The 18,768-nt window shown below is 41.9% G+C and overlaps 1 protein-coding gene across 1 annotated transcript in view; it reads right to left on the bottom strand.

Annotated features, from left to right (window-relative positions):
* SENP7 (SUMO specific peptidase 7) overlaps positions 1 to 18,768 on the bottom strand; it is a 49,318-nt gene that overhangs the window by 4,847 nt on the left and 25,703 nt on the right. The window contains 12 exon segments of the mRNA XM_064143180.1: positions 786 to 878; positions 3,496 to 3,615; positions 4,993 to 5,060; positions 5,063 to 5,095; positions 5,098 to 5,113; positions 7,870 to 8,003; positions 8,815 to 9,083; positions 10,789 to 10,962; positions 12,284 to 12,317; positions 15,717 to 15,863; positions 16,890 to 17,041; positions 18,104 to 18,464. Of these exon segments, the coding sequence (XP_063999250.1) occupies positions 786 to 878; positions 3,496 to 3,615; positions 4,993 to 5,060; positions 5,063 to 5,095; positions 5,098 to 5,113; positions 7,870 to 8,003; positions 8,815 to 9,083; positions 10,789 to 10,962; positions 12,284 to 12,317; positions 15,717 to 15,863; positions 16,890 to 17,041; positions 18,104 to 18,464 (1,601 nt within the window).

Here is an 18,768-nt window from a genome sequence, read left to right as displayed (position 1 = left end):
CACATGCAACACCAGGAATATCATCACAGAATTCCAGCATGGTGGCAGTTGAAGAGACCCATGGGAATCATCTAGTTGACCCTAGACCCTCCTAAGCAGAGTCACCTAGAGCAGGTTGCCCAGGGTCAATGTCCAAGTGGGTTTGAAATCTCTCCAGAGAATTACAACTCCGCAATCAATCTGGGCAGCCTGTTCCAGGGCTTCAGCATCCTCACAGCAAAGAAATTTCTCCTCCTGTTCAGACCATGTAAGTGCCAGTCCTGACCAATTAACATCCTAAGTTGCTGTGATTTCTTTATAGAAATATTACCTAAATACACAGGAATCATCAAAAGAACCATAGGAAAAAAAAAAAAGACAATTAATTTTCTGTATAACAAAATAACTCAAAAAACCTCCACAAACCAAAAATGCAAAATCTACTCAAGAAAACTGAATAAAAAGTTTAGCTTTTGAAGAGACTTCAAAATTTGTCATTCCACACCTGTTACTTCTTAAAAAGTAACTTTTAAAGTTACCTAAAAAGTCACTTTCCAGTGATCCAAACTTACAGACACAAGCTTTTTAATCACCACAGCATTCCTGGTGGTCCTTTCCAATCATAGCAATTCATAGTGATTAGATGTTGTGCTGAGGGGTTTGGCTTAGTCAAGGACTTGTCAGTGTGAAACTAACGACTGGACTCGATGATCTTGAATTTCTTTTCCAATCTAAGAAATTCTGTGATTCTGTGAGTCAAATATTTAAATCTTCAAAATCAGAAAATGTATCTAAACCAGACTTACTCCTCATTCACAGGCACAAAGATATAATCTTTATTGAAGATGTTTATGTGACGAGTCCATGTTCTTACTCTTCTGTGTCTTCTCTGTGCCACTCTGCAAAAACCAAATGACAATTGTTGTTTGGATTTGCCTTTCTTTTTTAGTGAAAGCAAGGCATAGAAATTAGTACTCCTACATCTTCTCAAGCACTCAGTGAGTTTTACATTTCTTCTTGAAATTTCCCTGACACAGAAAAAAAACGTAAATCAGCACAGCATTAAGCCCAAATGACAAACAAGCCACCTCTGTGTGATGGTTTGGGTGTTCCCTGCCCCCCCCACACTGTAGAAGTCACCCAGACTAGTCTCAGCCAGCTCTGGGAATATAAATGAAGCTATTTATTTACAGCTAGCACAATATACAAGCAGATATTTACAGTATATACAGTTATAGACAGAAATAGACAAGGTAAAAGTAATACAGAAACACAACTCCCCTCCCAGAAACCTGAGTCCCCAGGAGGGGCTCTCAACCACCCCTGCACCTTCCCCCTGCCCCTCTCAACCTTACCCCAGTCCTAAAGAAGAATAGAGGTTCAGCCAAGAGGTTAAGAAGCAAAGGTGAGTGGAAGGTGAGGTTAGGGAGCTGCAGCTCAGTCAGTGCCCAGCCAGAGAGTGAAGACAAAAATGGCAAGAGCGTTATCTAATGTTTACCTTTCTTCTTCTTCAGCAAGACTCTGAAGGGAGCAGACATCACCATTGTTTTCCTTTCACAGCCTATGATCTACTTTTTCTCACCAAAACATTGTACCCTGCTTCAAACTAGCACACTCTGAACCATCTTAAACTCTTCTGGGGCAAAAGAAAAATCACCCATACATTTGAAAGGATTTCTTGCAGTTATTTCTCCAGTAATTGTTATTTACTAGACTAAATGCAAAAAAAAGTCATCTAAACACCAGTCAGTGTAATAACCGAACTATAGCAATCTACAAACATCCATGAATCAAACTTCACAAGACCATTTTTGAAGGCCCATCCAAGCAACCTTATCTTTTCAAGGAAAATGCTAATGTCTTGCATAGGATTGTGCAGCACTCTATGCCTAAACACAAACCCAGAATTTCTGGAGTCAGCTCCTGAACTGCAGCAGCTACAGTCTTTGAAATAAGGTGAATTAAAAGTGCCATTACAGTCCCTCAGGTAGGTTATGAACAGTCCAGCCTTGAAAAAGGAATCAGACAAAGGCACAACAGCATTTTTAACACAGATAATTTTGTCTCCACCTAGGAATACGCTGTCAGAAGACAGTACAATGATGGAAGACATTCTCTCCAGCACAGGTCCTTGAAGTTTTGTGATATCATTGAAAATATTACAGAAGAATTTTTATATTAATTTATATTTCATGCAGTTACTTCTGGGGGAAAGCTAACATAAACAAGATGGCACACCTCTTTGTGCAGGTGGTCTTCTTTGCCAGAGAGAATGAAAACCTAGGGGAATCCATGGATAGCAGAAGACAATTCACTTGAGACCATAACAGGAAAAAAAAGAACAACTTCAGCTAGGCTGAATCATGAAAGCAGAATAAAAACTCTTGGCAGATCATCACTGTTAAGTGAAGTATCAGTGCAAGCTCCACTCTCAACTATCAGAATAATGAAAGGAATGGAAAGAGTGCTAGGGATAGTCTCACCCTTAGCTGAAAAGACAAAGTGGTTCACAGATTGCATTGGGTTGGAATGCAAAGATCATCCTCAAAGGTCATCCTGCCCAATCTCCCCGCAGTGAGTGGGAACATCTCCAACTAGATCAGGCTGCTCAGGGCCATATCAAGTCTTATCTTGAATGCCTCCAGGGATAGGACATTCACACATCTCTGAGCAACCTATTCCAGTATTTTACCACTCTCATTGTAAAGAACTTCCTCTAAATGTCCAGCCTAAATCTACCCTGCTCCAGTTTCAAACCATTGCCTCTCACCCTATCACTACAAGCCCTTCTTAGCAGTTCTTTCCCAGCTTTCCTGTAGGTCCCCTTCAGATATTGAAAGGTATCTATAAGGCCTCTCAAGGGCCTTCTCTTCTCCATGCTGAACAGCCCAAATTCTTTCAGTTTGTGCTCAAACAAGAGGTGCTCCCACCCTCTGATTATCTTCACGGCCCTCCTCTGGACCCTCTCCAACAGAGCCATGTCCTTCTCATGCTGTAGGCCAGAGAGCTGGACACAGTACTCCAGGTGAGGGCTCACCAGAGCAGAGTGGGAGCGATGCAGAGTTCTTGAGTTGTTCATGATACCTTTCTGTGAAAGTCTCCAATTCCAGTGTGCTCAAGTGTTAAACACATGTGCAGTAAAATTTTCTTACTGAAACTTTCACCCACAATTTATTACCCAAACGAAACATGGGATAAATCCAAAAATGCTTTTAGAAGTAACATTTCTTCACAATTATGCACACCTTGCAAAAACCTGAGTTTACCATAAAAAGGTCAAAATACTTAGTTATCTGAAGTAAAGACTCACAGAAGCGTACAGATGAATTTGGGAGAAAGGTGATAACTTTTTAATTCATATTCTGAAAGCCATTAGTACGCTTGTTAGTTATGGCCTTTAACCACTAATCCTTTGGAGAACAGGGATTACTATTTTATGTGCCAATTAGGTGAACTTCCAAGGGACATCAATAGATAGCTTAGTTCTGGTCATAACAGCATCTAAAATTAACTTACGAAACTTTGAGATCCCCTTCAGAGTTTTTTTCTCTCCTGGTCAGGCACTTATAGAAGAAACTGCTAAATATGTGTGTGCGGTCAGCAAGATGTTTTGGTGCCTTCTCCAACAACAGGTATCTATCAAAGGTGAAATATAAAGACATTATTATTGAAATCCTTTTTAAAAGTAACATTATTAGTTTTAAAAAAAAAACCCAAATGTCAACAGAATGTGATGAATCAAGCAACAACTACACACCAACCTCAACTGCAGGCTCATGAGCATCAGAGGGAAATAATATGAGTAAACAGAATCATAGAATCAACCAGGTTGGAAGAGACCTCCAAGATCACCCAGTCCAACCTAGTACCCAGCCCTATCCACTTAACTAGACCATGGCACTAAGTGCCTCATCCAGGCTTTTCTTGAAGACCTCCAGGCACAGTGCCTCCACCACCTCCCTGGGCAGCCCATTCCAATGGCAAATCACTCTCTCTGTGAAGAACTTCCTCCTAACATCCAGCCTATACTTTCCCAGACAACTTGAGACTGGTGTCACCTTGTTCTGTTGCTGGTTGCCTGGGAGAAGAGGCCAACCCCCACCTGGCTACAATGTCCCTTCAGGTAGTTGTAGACAGCAATGAGATCACCCCTGAGCCTCCTCTTCTCCAGGCTAAACAACCTTCAACCCTCTTGTAGTTCACCAATTGCCTTCTGCCATAAGCAGAAAGGACCTTCCTGAGTCCATCTAGCAGGCAAGCAGTATATTGACCTCAAGAACCTTCTCTTCCCATTCAACTAATGTTTATATATTTTTGCAAGTTGTTTCTTAAATGTTCTAGATGCTGTATTATTAATTGTATAATGTTTCCATGACTGTGAGAAGAACCCATTGCTATTAAAATTAGTGGCTGGGGGAGTGAGACACCTGAATATCAAAATTAATAAATCTAAAACCCAGTGTGGGGTAATTCCCATTTTGCAAAGAAAAGGGAGCTGCACTTCTTCTCCACAGAATAATTGCTTTGGTGACTGAATCACAGTTTCTGACCCATCACACAGGCTGGGACTGGGAGTAAATGAGTTCAGAAGTGAAGAGGTAAAGAGGTTAGAGATGGGCCTGTAATGCATGCTTCCAGAGCTCTAGATACGGGTCAGTTTTTAAGTCTGGTTCTAGAAAAGCCTGGATGAGGCACTTAGTGCCATGGTCTAGATGATTGGCTAGGGCTGGCTGATAGGTTGGACTGGATGATCTTGGAGATCTTTTCCAACCTGCTCAATTCTATGATTCTATTAATTTGGGAAAAACATCATCTCGCATTAATTAATTACCCACTCCATTACAACAGCAACTCCACCACCTCCCTGGGCAGCCCATTCCAATGGCAAACCACTCACTCTGTGAAAAACTTCCTCCTAATATACAGCCTATACTTCCTCTGGCACCTCCAGTAGCAGCGAAGTCCAGATCAGGCCCCAGAAAGAAGTGTACAATTAAGGCTGTGATTACTTACTTCATATAGAAATCAATGATGACATCATTGAGAAACTCTCCATATTCTAAGCACTCTAGGGTCTTCCTCTTGTGACTCCCAGTCCTCCTTTTGCAGGTGGGGGGTGGAATAAACAATTAAACTGGAAAACACAAACCGTGTTATAACGGTGACCAATTGTGTTTTACATAACATCCTTCCAGTATGGGCTATTCCATACGTGAAAGATTTTACTAGAAACCCATCAAAATCAGTAGTCCTCAGAACTGGTGGCTAACTCAAAAGTCCTTCACCATTTCTTACACCAATGCTTACATGTTACAAAAGAAATACTCACAGATTGACAGATGAGAGTAGATTGGAAGAGACCCTCAAAGGTCATCTTGTCCAACCTCCCTTCAGCGAGCCCTCCAACTAGATCACAGGCTGTGCAGGGTCACATCAAGTCTGATCTTCACTGTCTCCAGGGAAGAGGCCTCAACCACATCCCTGGGCAACTTCTGGTATTTTACCACTCTCATTGTAAAGAACTTCCTCTGAATATCCAACCTAAACCCACCCTGCTCCAGTTTCAAATCATTGCCCCTCACCCCAGCACTACAAGCCCTTCTTAACAGTCCTTCCCCAGCCTTCCTTTAGGTCCTCTTCAGATACTGAAAAATAGCTATAAGACCTCCCCAGAGCCTTCTCTTCTCCAGGATGAACATCCCAAATTCTTTCACCCTGTCCATGTAGAAATGCTTCAACCCTCTGACTATCTTTGTGGCCCTCTTCTGGACTCGCTCCAGCTGGTTCACATCTCTCTTGTGTTGGGCATCCCATAGCTGGGCAATACTCCAAGTGAGGTCTCACTGGAGCAGAGTGGCAGAATCACCTCTCTCTGTCTGCTGGACCTGCTTCTTTTGATATAGTCAAGGATGCACTGGCCACCTGAGCTGCAAGTATGCATTGCTGCCTCATGACATTTTCATTTAAATTTTCCAATTTTTTTTTATTTTTATACCTTCATCTTTATTTTTGTTTGCTTTTTGCTTTGTTTTGAGGGGTTGGGTTTTTTGTTTAGTTGGTTTTGGGTTTTTTGATTGTTTGGGGCTTTGGGGGCTTTTTGTTTTTACTTTTGATAAATATAAATGACAAATGGAAATAATAGGGCACATATTCTCTTGCTTTGTGAATGAACAGCAACTTTCTATTCATTAAAGACTTCCAATAAGGAGTCTCATGGCTCTTTGACTGTCAATGATATGGACAGAAGAATCAAGTACACCCTCAAGAAGTTTGCAGATGACAGCAAGCAGTGTGGCATAGTCAACTTGCTAGAGGGCTGAGATGCCATGAGAGGGACCTGGACAGGCTGGAGAAGTGGGCCCAGGCCAATCTCATGACATTCAACAAGGCCAAGTGTTAGGTTGTGCATCTGGGTCAGCACAATCCCAAGCACAAATCCAGGCTGGGGGGTGAATGGTTGGAGAGCAGCCCTGAGGAAAAGGACCTGGGGGTCTGGGTTGAAGAAAAGCTCAACATGAGCTGGCAGTGTGCACAAGCAGCTCAGACAGCAACCATGTCCTGTGCTGCATCAAGAGAAGCATGGCCAGCAGGGCAAGGGAGGGGATTCTCCCCTTTTACTCTGCTCTTGTCAGATCCCACCTGGAGCACTGTGTGCAGTTCTGGAGCTCCCAACAGAAGAAGGACATCAAACTGTTGGAGCGAGTCCAGAGGAGGGCCACGAAGATGATCAGAGGGCTGCAGCACCTCTGCTATGAGAACAGACTATGAGATTTGGGGCTCTTAAGCTTGGAGAAGAGAAGGCTTCGAGAAGACCTTATAGTAGCCTTCCAGTATCTGAAGAGGGCCTACAGGAAGGCTGGGGAGGGACTATTTACAAGGTCTTGTAATGACAGGACAAGAGGTAATGGGTTTAAACTGGAAGAGGGGAGATTCAAACTAGATGTTAGGAAAGGGCTCTTTACAGAGAGGGTGGTGAGACACTGGAACAGGTTGCCCTGGATGCTCCCTCCCTGGAGGTGTTCAAGGCCAGGTTGGATGAGGCCTTGAGTGACCTGTTCTAGTGGGACCTGTCCCTGTATATGGTGGGGGTCTGGAATTGGATGATCTTTGAGGTCCCTTCCAACCTAAACCATTCTATGATTCTATGACTCCAAGTAAAACAAATTGAGTTTACACACCATGCAACATTTGTGCTGTAAGTGGTTTGAAACTACCCAAGCCACCTCTAATGGGAGTTTTATAGAAGCTCTGGATTAACAATCACATTAGTTAACTGGAACCAAAACTGAGTATTTTTGCTGTTGCAGGAACAAAACCAGCTGCTGCAAAATGGTGATGGCAAAAGGCAAGAGTTCTTAAGAGCCACTTACTTCACTGTTTGCCATACTAGAAGTGTGAGTATTTTGCTGCATTACACATTCATGCATTCTCACTTTCTAATGTCTTTTGTTAACCAAGTTCCTGTACTAACTAGCAAATTGTACACTGAATTAGATATGAATACATTGTGACAGAACAGTGAAGTAAAACCTTTTTTTAGATTTAAAAAAAGCTCCACTTAACAAGTTTTGTGGTGAAATGGACTTAAATGGCCTCAGAGATGCCATGATGTCACCATCCTCCCTTGATGCATCCATGTTACAAACTTGTAGCCACATGCCAGGTATTTTCTAATTTCTATGAGATTTTCCATCATCCTTTAACACATCTATTTTGTTGTTAACAACGAGGATAGAAACAGGAGTAACTGCATTCACCCTTGATGATATTTCCAAACAAAACCCTGAAATCAACTAGAGAATGATATTTAAGCCAGGACTTTTATCACAGCAGTTTGTTCATTCATTTTGTTTCATTTTTCACTTTCCAACTTAAATGAAATAAACTTACTTCTTAACTGCTCCAATTTCTTTTACTTCTTCCCATTCTTCATTTGGTGCAGAGGACAAAGAGATAGAGTAGCAACCACTATTTTGCTTATTTGCAAGCACGTAACTGGGTCTGCTCACTTTTAGTTTTGATCCCTAGTAGAAAAAAACCAAACAACAACAGTAAAATGCATTATACAGCTTGATATGTAAAACAGAACAGACAAAACCCAAGCCTGAAGCTCACAGGAATCCCCTGCACCACTGAGCAGGAATCTTGCTGGAGAGTAGAAGCAAAAACAGTCAAGTGTACCACTGTGGACATAATAAAAATATGATGTCCCATTTAGGATGATCACAATTCTAAACCTGTTCATAACTTCTCTCTAAAACCGTTTAAGCCTTATTCAGGCAACTGATGCAAACCTGATCCTGCAGAAGAAATAAGAACTTGAAAGGACAAGCATCAGAGTGTCTTACCAGGAGCTTTGTATGCTTGGAAAGTTTGAAAAATCTAGTTCTGAACAGTATGCCTAAAAATGATACAGATTTGAGCTGAATAGTTCACTTTCTAAGCTCCCAGTTTCACAGACAGATTGGTTTGCTCTCTCTCTGTTTTTTACTGATGGAAACAAACATGTAATTTATGAAGTGAGTTACACTGGCTTGGGTTGAAACATTTCTTCCTCAGAGATAGTGTCTCAACATACTGACTGCACAATTAATCTCTCCAGCAGCCTTTGGAATCATTCAGCATTTTCAAGATGTGGAGGAAATCCCTTGCAGGAAATCTCCATGGTTCTAGTCATTCTCAACCACAAATCAATCAAAAGTTTTGCATTTTCCACTTACAAGGTCTATTACCTATCTCTCTGTGGATTCAGTCTAGTTTCCTGCAAGTCTCACTGTGTATGTAACTGTGAATGTCAACAGAAGGTGATCAATCAAGCAACAACTACACACTAACCTGAACTGCAGGTTCATGAGCATCTGAGGTATTCCTTTTTGGCACACATTGCTTCAACAGATCTGTTTTATGACTGTAACTCATAAAAGAGCTTTCTTCAGGAGAAAGGTCTTTAAACAAGGGTAATGCTTCCTTCAAAGACAGAAACTCAGGGAGATCTGGTGCTCTGTTCTTCTTGCTCACAACTGTAACCCATTCAGTCAGTTTGTCTTCTTCACGTTCTGTGAGCAGTTGGGACAGCTCAAGAAATACAAATTCATTAGATTTGGCTGGAAAAAAAAAGAGAGAATAGAGAGTATTAACCATTATGTTATGGAATAAAAACCTGTATGCACATGTAAGGAGCACAGAAAGACAATGGCAGGAGCAGAAGCCCAAAAAATACTCTGTCAGGTTCATCATAGGGGACATCAGTCCACCAAAAAAAAAAGCCTTAAAGGAGCAGGCAGGAACCCATATTACTGACTGAAAGGGACACCTAGTCTGTGCCTTTCCTAGGAGAGCCTCGGCTCCAAGGACTAGACCTGAAACCTGTCAAGATAAGTCAGTGCCAAAGCACCTTTTGGACTGAGGAAGAGTTGTTGCTGAGATGTAGGGCACGCGAGATCAGGTGCAGTGGAGGAGCATTTTGGGATTGCACAGGATTTATTGTAAGATCTTTAGGGGAAGAACAAAAAGGCAGGCAAAGAGGCATTTAGGTAATTTATGGAGTAACAAGTGTGAGGAAGTAAGGCATAAAAAGGGCCAGATGTATCTAAATACTTAGCTGGCTACATCCTGTGCAGCAATCAGCACAGCAGTTCTCCTGAGCAAGGCACTATTTTCAACCTGTATGTGTGTGTATAAGGGTCTGAGCTCAGCAACTGGAGCGAGCACATGATTGTTAGCAAGGAGCAAGTCAAAACAAGTGAACAGGTAAAGTTCTCTGGGAGTCAGGGGGGTCAGCAGGTCCTTAACGTATAGCTCAAGATGGGAAGCTAAGGATGAGAATACAGCAGGGTCAAGCTTTTGGGACCAGGAAGTTCCAAGAGGTCAGATTTCATGGGGTCGAGAGCAACCTGATTTATTGATGTCCCTGCTGACTGCAGAGGGGTTGGACAAGACGACTTTTGAGGGTCCCTCCAATCTGATGCATTCTGTGATTCTTTCATTCTATCAAATCTTTTCCTCTAATATTAACACACTAAAAAGGCAGATCAAATTCATAGTAATCATTTCCACAACCTGTAAACCCATCACAGATTTGTTTCAGCAATTCATTTCAAAATACTCACACTGCTAGGTATTTAAAGGCCATGAAATATTCAAGCATAGAAATTTAGCAACAACTCTTGAAGGTTTCTCCTACAAGAAGACTGTAATCAAAGTAAACAAACCTAAGAATAAAAAATGTCTCACAGACTTGTAATCTGTCCACATTTCATTGGGAGTTGTGGCTATAGAAACAACCTCTAACTTTGATAAATTTAGGTCAAGTTAGATCACTGCTGAAATACCACTCAGTACCTCATTTCAAGCTCCTTGTACTTCTTATGTGGAGGTTAACACTACCTATAAGTTTTCTTCATATGCGTGGTGACTGCACCTACCTGTGTGATATCGCTCAGCTTCCTGAGGGCACAAGGGATATAGAACTCCCTTATTGGTCAGGCATGTCACCATGCTCTAGAAATGTGTGCACATGGTTTAATGGTATTGGTGGTGTTAGGTTGATGGTTGGACTCTAGGATCTTAGAGGTCCTTTCCAACCAAAACAGTTCTAAGACTCCATTAAATAGCAGTGAGTTTGACTCACATAATGTGAGACTTTTCCTTCCACAGACACATATAGCGAGGCAATTTCAAACACCAAAAGCGACCAATTCATCTTGAATCAGGCCTTTCTCAGTGTTCCAGAAGCACAACTGAAATGACCCTGTATTGACATGTATATATCAGACCTTTGCACTGCATTTAAGGAATGAAATTACTCACAGGGCTTGCTGATAACCGATTTTCCTAATTGGGTTTCAAGTTTTTCTACATAATCCACAGACAACCAAAGGAAAATGATCATTGTTGAAGAACAGCCACCATCATTTCTCCACAAGCCAACCCTCCTCAGATCCAGAGTATCCACTGCCAGCTTAATATTCTTATTAAGAGACACTGTAGAAAACAGAATTTAAAAGTAATATATCTTTCACAGCCATGGATAAATTCACACACTTTAGAGCAATGACATGCTAAGATGTAAGTATGATCAGAGTGTGTTAAAACAGCACTTGTAGAAATGAGTTGAGAATTGACTACTTAGATCAGTTACATCAAACTATGTAAAACAAAGCTATCAAATTGTAACATTAAATGCAGGATTCTTCCATGAAAAAATAATTTTGCTCATAATAATTGCTAAAATAATTTTGCTCATAATAATTGCTAAAAACACAGAAAAAACCCCTGCAAATAATGAACTCTCATTTCCTTTTAGTCAATCCAACTCATAACTGCTCTCTTCCTACAACAGAAACAATACATTTTTAGGAAATTGACTGAATGTAAATCTACAGTTCTGTTCCTCTTTTTGTCAACTCAACCATTTTCTTCTTTAGTAAACCTAAGGCTCTAGAACTCTAACCTGAAAAGTTTAATGTTTCACCTCAAAAACATATCATCACATTTACTATAGTTCAACACTTAATATATGAAGGGATGTGGGAGGCAAGGGCATTAAAGCTACAAGTTCACCTTAAAAGTGTAAGGAGCTGCTAAGTTACTAATGACAGCACGTGCTAGTTTGAAGCAGGCTAGAATGTTTTGGTGAGAAGAACTAGATTACAGGCTGTAAAAGGAAAACAATGGTGATGTCTACTTTCCTCATTGGCTTGCTGAGATGTATAAAAAACAAGAAAAGCAAAACATAGATAACCACTCTCATTTGGGCTGCTGGCTGAGCTGCTTCTTACTCTCTAACCTCACCCTCCATTTTGGACTAACCCACTTTGTTTCCTAACCCCCTGTCTGAACCTCTATTCTTCCTTGGGACTGGGGTAAGGTTGAGAGGGGTAGGGGGAAGGTGCAGGGGTGGCTGAGAGCCCCTCCTGGGGACTCAGGTTTCTGGGAGGGGAGTTGTGTTTCTGTATTACCTTTTTACCTTGTCTATTTCTGTATATAGCTGTATATACTGTAAATATCTGCTTGTATATTGTGCCAGCTGTAAATATAAGCTTCATTCATATTTCCAGAGCCAGCTGAGTCTAGTCTGTGTGATTTCCAAAGTGGGGGGAGAGGAGGGCAGGGAACACCCAAACTATCACACCACAGTAGAGACACTGACATTTTTATTTATGCAAAAATGGAAAATTTTAAATTGTATTTATTTGTGAAAGAAAATAATGCCAGAAACTATTTATAATATAAACACATGCTACTTAAATGCTGTACTTTTTAAGACAGAGTGAGAGAAGGCTAAAGAAACAAGTTTTCTTACCCTGGAATGGAATTGTGATACACTTGGTTGTGAACTGAAATAAGATTAAAAACATATAAATTAGTTTTCTTTTTACAAATTGATTGAAACAAAGTGAGAATTGTTATTTATCTGCACATCTGTCTTTAGTTATAGCCAAATAAACTGAAAATAATGTCATAGAATCATTTAGGTTGGAAAAGACCCAGAGATCATCAAGTCCAACAGCTAACCTAACACTGCTAAGTCATACATGTCTAGTTTGAGACTTAATAATTAAGTCTGCTTCATTTAAACCACTTTGAATACATCCTATAGAATCTAAATGACAGTTACCAAGATGAGTGGTGCAGCTGATACGACTGCAGGATTAGATGCCACCTAGAGGGACATGGACAGGCTGGAGAGGTGGGCTGAGGAGAATCTCATGAAGTTCAATAAGGCAAAGTGAAAGTCCTGCACCTGGGTCAGGGCAATTCTTGCTATTAGTACAAGCTGAGTGATAATGACATCTACAGCAGCCCTGCAGAAAAGGACTTGGGAGAAGTGGTGGACAAACCCAACACAAGGCAACAATGCACACTTAACAGCCCAGAAGGCAAATCACATCCTGGGCTGCATCAAAAGAAGAGAGGTGACTCTGCCACTCTGCTCAGACCTCACCTGAAGTACTGTGTCCGGTTGTGTTGAATGCCCCATAAGAGAGACATGGACCTGCTCCAGCAGAGGAAGGCCATAATCAGAGGGCTAAAGCACCTCTTGTTCGAGCACAGGCTGAAAGAGTTGAGTCTGTTCAATCTGGATAAGAGAAGGCTCTAGGGAGACCTTACAGCTGTATTTCAATAAGAGGACCTACAGAAAGGCTAGGGGAGGACTGTTCAGAAGGGCTTGCAGTGATAGGATATGGGGCAATGGTTTCAAATTGGAGCAGAGTATGTAGGTTGGACATTAAGAGGAAGTTCTTTACAATGAGAGTGCTAAAATACTGGAAGAGGTTGCCCAGGGATGTGGCTGCAGCCCTGTCTATAGAGGCATCCAAGATCAGACTTGATGTGGCCCTGAGCAGCCTAATTGGAGCTGACTGCAGGAGGGTTGGAAAGGATGACCTTTGAGAGTCCTTTCCAACCCAATGCAGTTTGCGGTCTACAAAGTGACTTCCATCGGTGCTAAGCACTGAGATATTAGTTGTGGTACTGCCTACAAGCTCCCTAAAGGAAAAACAAACAAACAAAAAAACAACTGATGAATGCTTATAGACTAAACAGTTAACCTTTGCATTAAATGCCTTTACAGTTTCCACTTACACTGTCACTATGCTAAAAAGACTCAGCTATATAAAGAATGTTTCTTTTCTTGTCACAGCAACAAAAGGTTGTCAGATATACTGAGAAGTTTCTCTTGTGTTAACATACTATGCACAAAGAATGAAGTTGTTTTTTTCCAAGGAAAATTTTCACTTTCCACCTAAAAGCATTGACTCCAAAAATATTTCAACTTAACTCTCAAGTAATTTGGGCATATTCAAGAAAAGCCTGGATGAGGCACTTAGTGCCATGGTCTAGTTGACTGGCTAGGGCTGGGTGTTAGGTTGGACTGGATGATCTTGGAGGTCTCTTCCAACCTGGTTGATTCTATGATTATAAAGGAATCTCCATGAAGGGTTTTCATTACTGCATGACAACTGCTGCACAGATCACAAGTCTTATAAGGAGTGGCTAAGAGAACTGGGGTTGTTTAGATGGGAGAAAAGGAAGGCAAAGAGCTCAATCACTAATCACCTGAAAGTAGGTTCTGAAGAGGTGGGGGTCAGTCTGTTTTCCCAAGTAACAAGCAATAGGACAAGAGTAAACTGTTGCAAGTTGTGTCAGGGGAGGTTCAGGACAGATATTAAGAAAGATTTCTTCACAGATAGGGTTGTAAAGTACTGAAACAGGCTGCTCAGAGGAGTGATGAAGTCACCATCTCCAGAGGTATTCAAAAGACATGTAGATGTGGTGCCAAGGGACGTGGTTTAGTGGCAACGTAGCAGTGCTAGGTTAATGGTGAGAGACTTCATGATCTCAAAGGCCTCTTGGAACCAAAATGATACTATGATTCTGGACACAAGTTCAAACATTTATTTTCCCATTGCAATATACAGAATGAGTATGATGGTCAAAGACCTGTTAGAAGTCCCACAATTGGTCCTCCATGTGAAGTACACCATCACATGTACTTCTGCCTACTGAGCAGCATGATGACTACGTGCTAACACTTCTAGTACTGTTTTTATGCTCTTTAAAGATACAAACCAAGCAATGCTCTGTTTAAAAGGCAAGACCAATGCATAGTATATGTCTGAACTCTGATTGTCATGGATTACTTTATTCTAAAATCTCTTAGATCTCTGAGAAAAGCATCCAGCTGGTGGCTGGTCACTAGTGGTGTCCCTGAAGGATCAGTGCTGGGCCCCATCCTCTTTAACATCTTCTCAGATGATCTGGATGAGGGCATCGAGTCAGTCATCAGCAAGTTTGCAGATGACACTAAGCTGGGGGCAGATGTGGCTGGGTTGGAGGGCAGAAGGGCTCTGCAGCAGGACCTTGACCGCCTGGACAGATGGGCAGAGTCCAAGGGGATGGCGTTCAATATCTCCAAGTGCAGGGTGCTGCACTTTGGCCACAACAACCCCATGCAGAGATACAGGCTGGGGTCGGAGTGGCTGGAGAGCAGCCAGACAGAGAGGGATCTGAGGGTGCTGATTGATACCCGCCTGAACATGAGCCAGCAGTGTGCCCAGGTGGCCAAGAGAGCCAGTGGCATCCTGGCCTGCATCAAGAGTGGTGTGGCCAGCAGGAGCAGGGAGGTCATTCCGCCCCTGTACTCTGCACTGGTTAGACCACACCTTGAGTACTGTGTTCAGTTCTGGGGCCCCTCAATTTAAGAAGGACATTGAGATGCTTGAATGTGTCCAGAGAAAGGCAACGAGGTTGGTGAGAGGCCTTGAGCACAGCCCTACGAGGAGAGGCTGAGGGAGCTGGGATTGGTTAGCCTGGAGACGAGGAGGCTCAGGGGAGACCTTGTTGCTGTCTACAACTACCTGAGGGGAGGTTGTGGCCAGGGGGAGGTTGCTCTCTTCTCTCAGGTGGCCAGCACCAGAACAAGAGGACACAGCCTCAGGCTACGCCAGGGGAGGTTTAGGCTCGAGGTGAGGAGAAAGTTCTTCACTGAGAGAGTCATTGGACACTGGAATGGGCTGCCCAGGGAGGTGGTGGAGTCGCCATCCCTGGAGCTGTTCAAGGCAGGATTGGACGTGGCACTTGGTGCCATGGTCTAGCCTTGAGCTCTGTGGTAAAGGGTTGGACTTGATGATCTGTGAGGTCTCTTCCAACCCTGATGATACTGTGATAGCTCTGCTTAACCAGAATTTAAATTCTAATTATCTTCAAAGTTCCACCATCATAGAATGACTTACCCTGGCAGGATCTGTTGATAACCACTTAAATTTTCCAATGTATAGACTATCAAATTTAACATCCAGTGATGGTGTCATCTGTTTTCTAGATGTGCTTCCAGAAGGCAAGCTGATAAGACATTTATCTTCAACTGATTCTGCTAAAATCTGGAGGGGGAGAAGAGTGCATTTACTACAGGGTTTGAAATGGGATCCTTCTCTCCTGTAACTGCAGGATCTTTCTTTTCATGTTGTTGAGAATTCACTCCTAAAGCCACCTTCCAAACAAAAAATCTGTAAGATAAAGCTGTAAATGTTATTACAATCATTACTGATAATGTCCTTAGGGGTTTAACAGTATCTTGTTCCACATCTGAAGTTCCTACTGCATAGACATAACCTGTGCTCTCTACTAATTTAGAGCCAAGTGAAAACTCGAAAAACAGAGCACGAAAAAATGCTACTCCTTTGATACTAGAGGTATAACAACAGAGCAAGAAAAAAAAATGCTACTCTTTTGATACCAGAGGTATAGGATACAGTTCAATACTTCAGATCAAGACGATGCACCTGTGAGAAAAGGTAACAATGGTCCCTCTGACTTGTCTCAGGATGACAGAGATAAAACCCAGGACAAAGCAAGCAGTGCAAGGGTAATCAAGTCCAAAATGGAGCAACAACCTTTATGGCTACTTTTCAATTCAAATTCTACTGCTAGCAACACAGGAAAGGGAACTTTACCTCTGTCAACAAAGACTTCTTTATGCACCAAATCACAACAAAGGGCTGAATGTCAAGAAGAAACTACTGACCTTGAAATGATCGATATAAAACATTATGTGCAAAAACAAAAAAGGTTTTCACAGATATATCTTTAGCATATCCACTTCTAGCCAGATTACTACTTGATCCCTCCTGTTCTGAGTTATTAGGCATTTCCAAATGTTTATTTTCAAAACAGGAAATACATTGTATACTGAAAAACACTGCAGCTTCAGAGCCAGAGATCTTCTCTGAAGGCTGTCCAGAATTCCATCTGTGAAACAAAGTACTGCAGGTATGGCTTGTTGCTAGGACTAATCACATCTGTTCTAAGCACTTCACATTTGTCCTAACATGCAAGAAAAAAAAAAACATGGGAGAAATAAATTAGAAGGTTGGCATATCAACACACAAGCAAAAAAAATGGACTACCTGCTCTGTGTGAGTTTCCATCTCATCTTCCAATTGCTTTGTGGAGAATGCAGGCTGCTGGTCTATTTTTTTATTGTCAGTGACATTATTCTGCAGCAGCTTTGTGTGTTCTGGTTCGGAAGATGCATCTTCATCATCGCTGGAGAGGACAACTAAAGAGGAAAAAACAAAATACAGATGTACTGCAATGCCCAAACTTGAGAGTATCTCAGATGAACAAACAATTCTCTCTTGCAGTATGGAATATCAAAGGACATAGCAGAAAACAGCCAAGGCCTGTGTGAAATAACTGCTTTCTATCTTTAGCAACACTTTATAGCACAGATCCTCAAAATTACCTGATTATTAAAAGAAACACCATAGCTTCATAGTTTCAAAGAGTATTTTTTTCTCAGTTTAAGAATCATTTAAAAGCACGGCCTTGATTTTCAGCAAACAAGGATTGGAATTTTAAAGTCCTATCTGTCCTGTTTCTTGAGTATGAGACCCTCTACACTCCAGCAGAGGACACCAAAGGGACTGTTCTTTGACATGCACACTGCATTACAAACAACATGATCTCTGTCTTCAATCCTTCATTCAATATCACAGAATCAACCAGGTTGGAAGAGACCTCCAAGGTCATCCAGTCCAACCTACCATCCTGCCCTGGCCAGTCAACTAGACCATGGCACTAAGTGCCTCAGCCAGGTTTTTCTTGAACACCTCCAGGGATGGTGACACCACCACCTCCCTGGGCAGCCCATTCCAATGGCAAATCTCTCTCTCTATGAAGAACTTCCTCCTAACATCCAGCCTAGACCTCCCCTGGCACAACTTGAGCCTGTGTCCCCTTGTTCTGTTGCTGGTTCACAGGATTAGTGGTTAGAAGGGACCCAAGACAATCATTGAGTCCAACCCCCCCTGCCAGAGCAGGACTGCACAATCTAGCACAGATCACAGTGAAACACATCCAGACGGGCCTTGAACGTCTCCAGAGAAGGAGACTCCACAACCTCTCTGGGAAGCTTCTTCCAAGTGCTCTGTGACCCTTACAGTAAAGAAGTTCCCCCTTGTATTGAGGTGGAACCTCTTGTGCTGCAACTTACACCCATTGCTCCAATATTGCTCCATATGTTTCATTCATACACCCATTGCTCCATATGCTTCACTGAATTCTCCCAATACCTAAGCATACCAACAGTAACTGTCAGCAGCACAGATCCAGTACATACTTGGGTCAACCGAAACAAGTTGCCGATTACCCCTGCAGAGTCTGTTCCGCAGCTTGCTCAGGTACTGTGATGCATCCATGCCCAGTTTCATGATGGTACTAACTCGTGGTGAAATCCCATCTTCATTGGTGGCAGAATGCTCTTTCTCTGACAAATCTCTGGGAGGAGTCTCTGAGACAGGTTCCTTTGTGTAGCTCTTAATAGGACTTAAGCAGTTGTGGTTGGAAGTGTCTTTAAAGTCTCTTTCTAATGACTGTGGAATACAATCTGGCACCAGTATTACATTAAACCTGTGACCTGGTTCATCCTCACAGCGCATTCTGCAGCTAGAAGACTGAGTTGAACTCAGTCTTTGCTCTTTCTAGAAAATAGGAATCAGAAACAGGATATAAGTTTTTTTTCTTGATGTTGCTATGATGGTTCAAATCAGTGATGGTTAAGACTTAGCTCTGTGATACACAAAATAATTATAGCTTAATGCAGCTGCATTTAGAGCTCCAGACGGGGTAACTTTTCCCTTCTCATATTCCAAATGTCATTACATAAAGAGATAACCTTTTAAAAGTCTGCTATCAACCCTATTCAAACTAAATAAGCAACTGTTGATGATTTTTTAGCAGCTTTCTGTCTATCACTGAAAGACCAATCATGAGTGAAGCTCACTT

Source organism: Pogoniulus pusillus, chromosome 5 (assembly GCF_015220805.1).
Source record: "Pogoniulus pusillus isolate bPogPus1 chromosome 5, bPogPus1.pri, whole genome shotgun sequence".
Classification (NCBI taxonomy): domain Eukaryota; kingdom Metazoa; phylum Chordata; class Aves; order Piciformes; family Lybiidae; genus Pogoniulus; species Pogoniulus pusillus.
The sequence above is the reverse complement of the archived record's forward strand: the minus strand, read 5'-3'. Positions and strand labels throughout refer to the sequence as shown.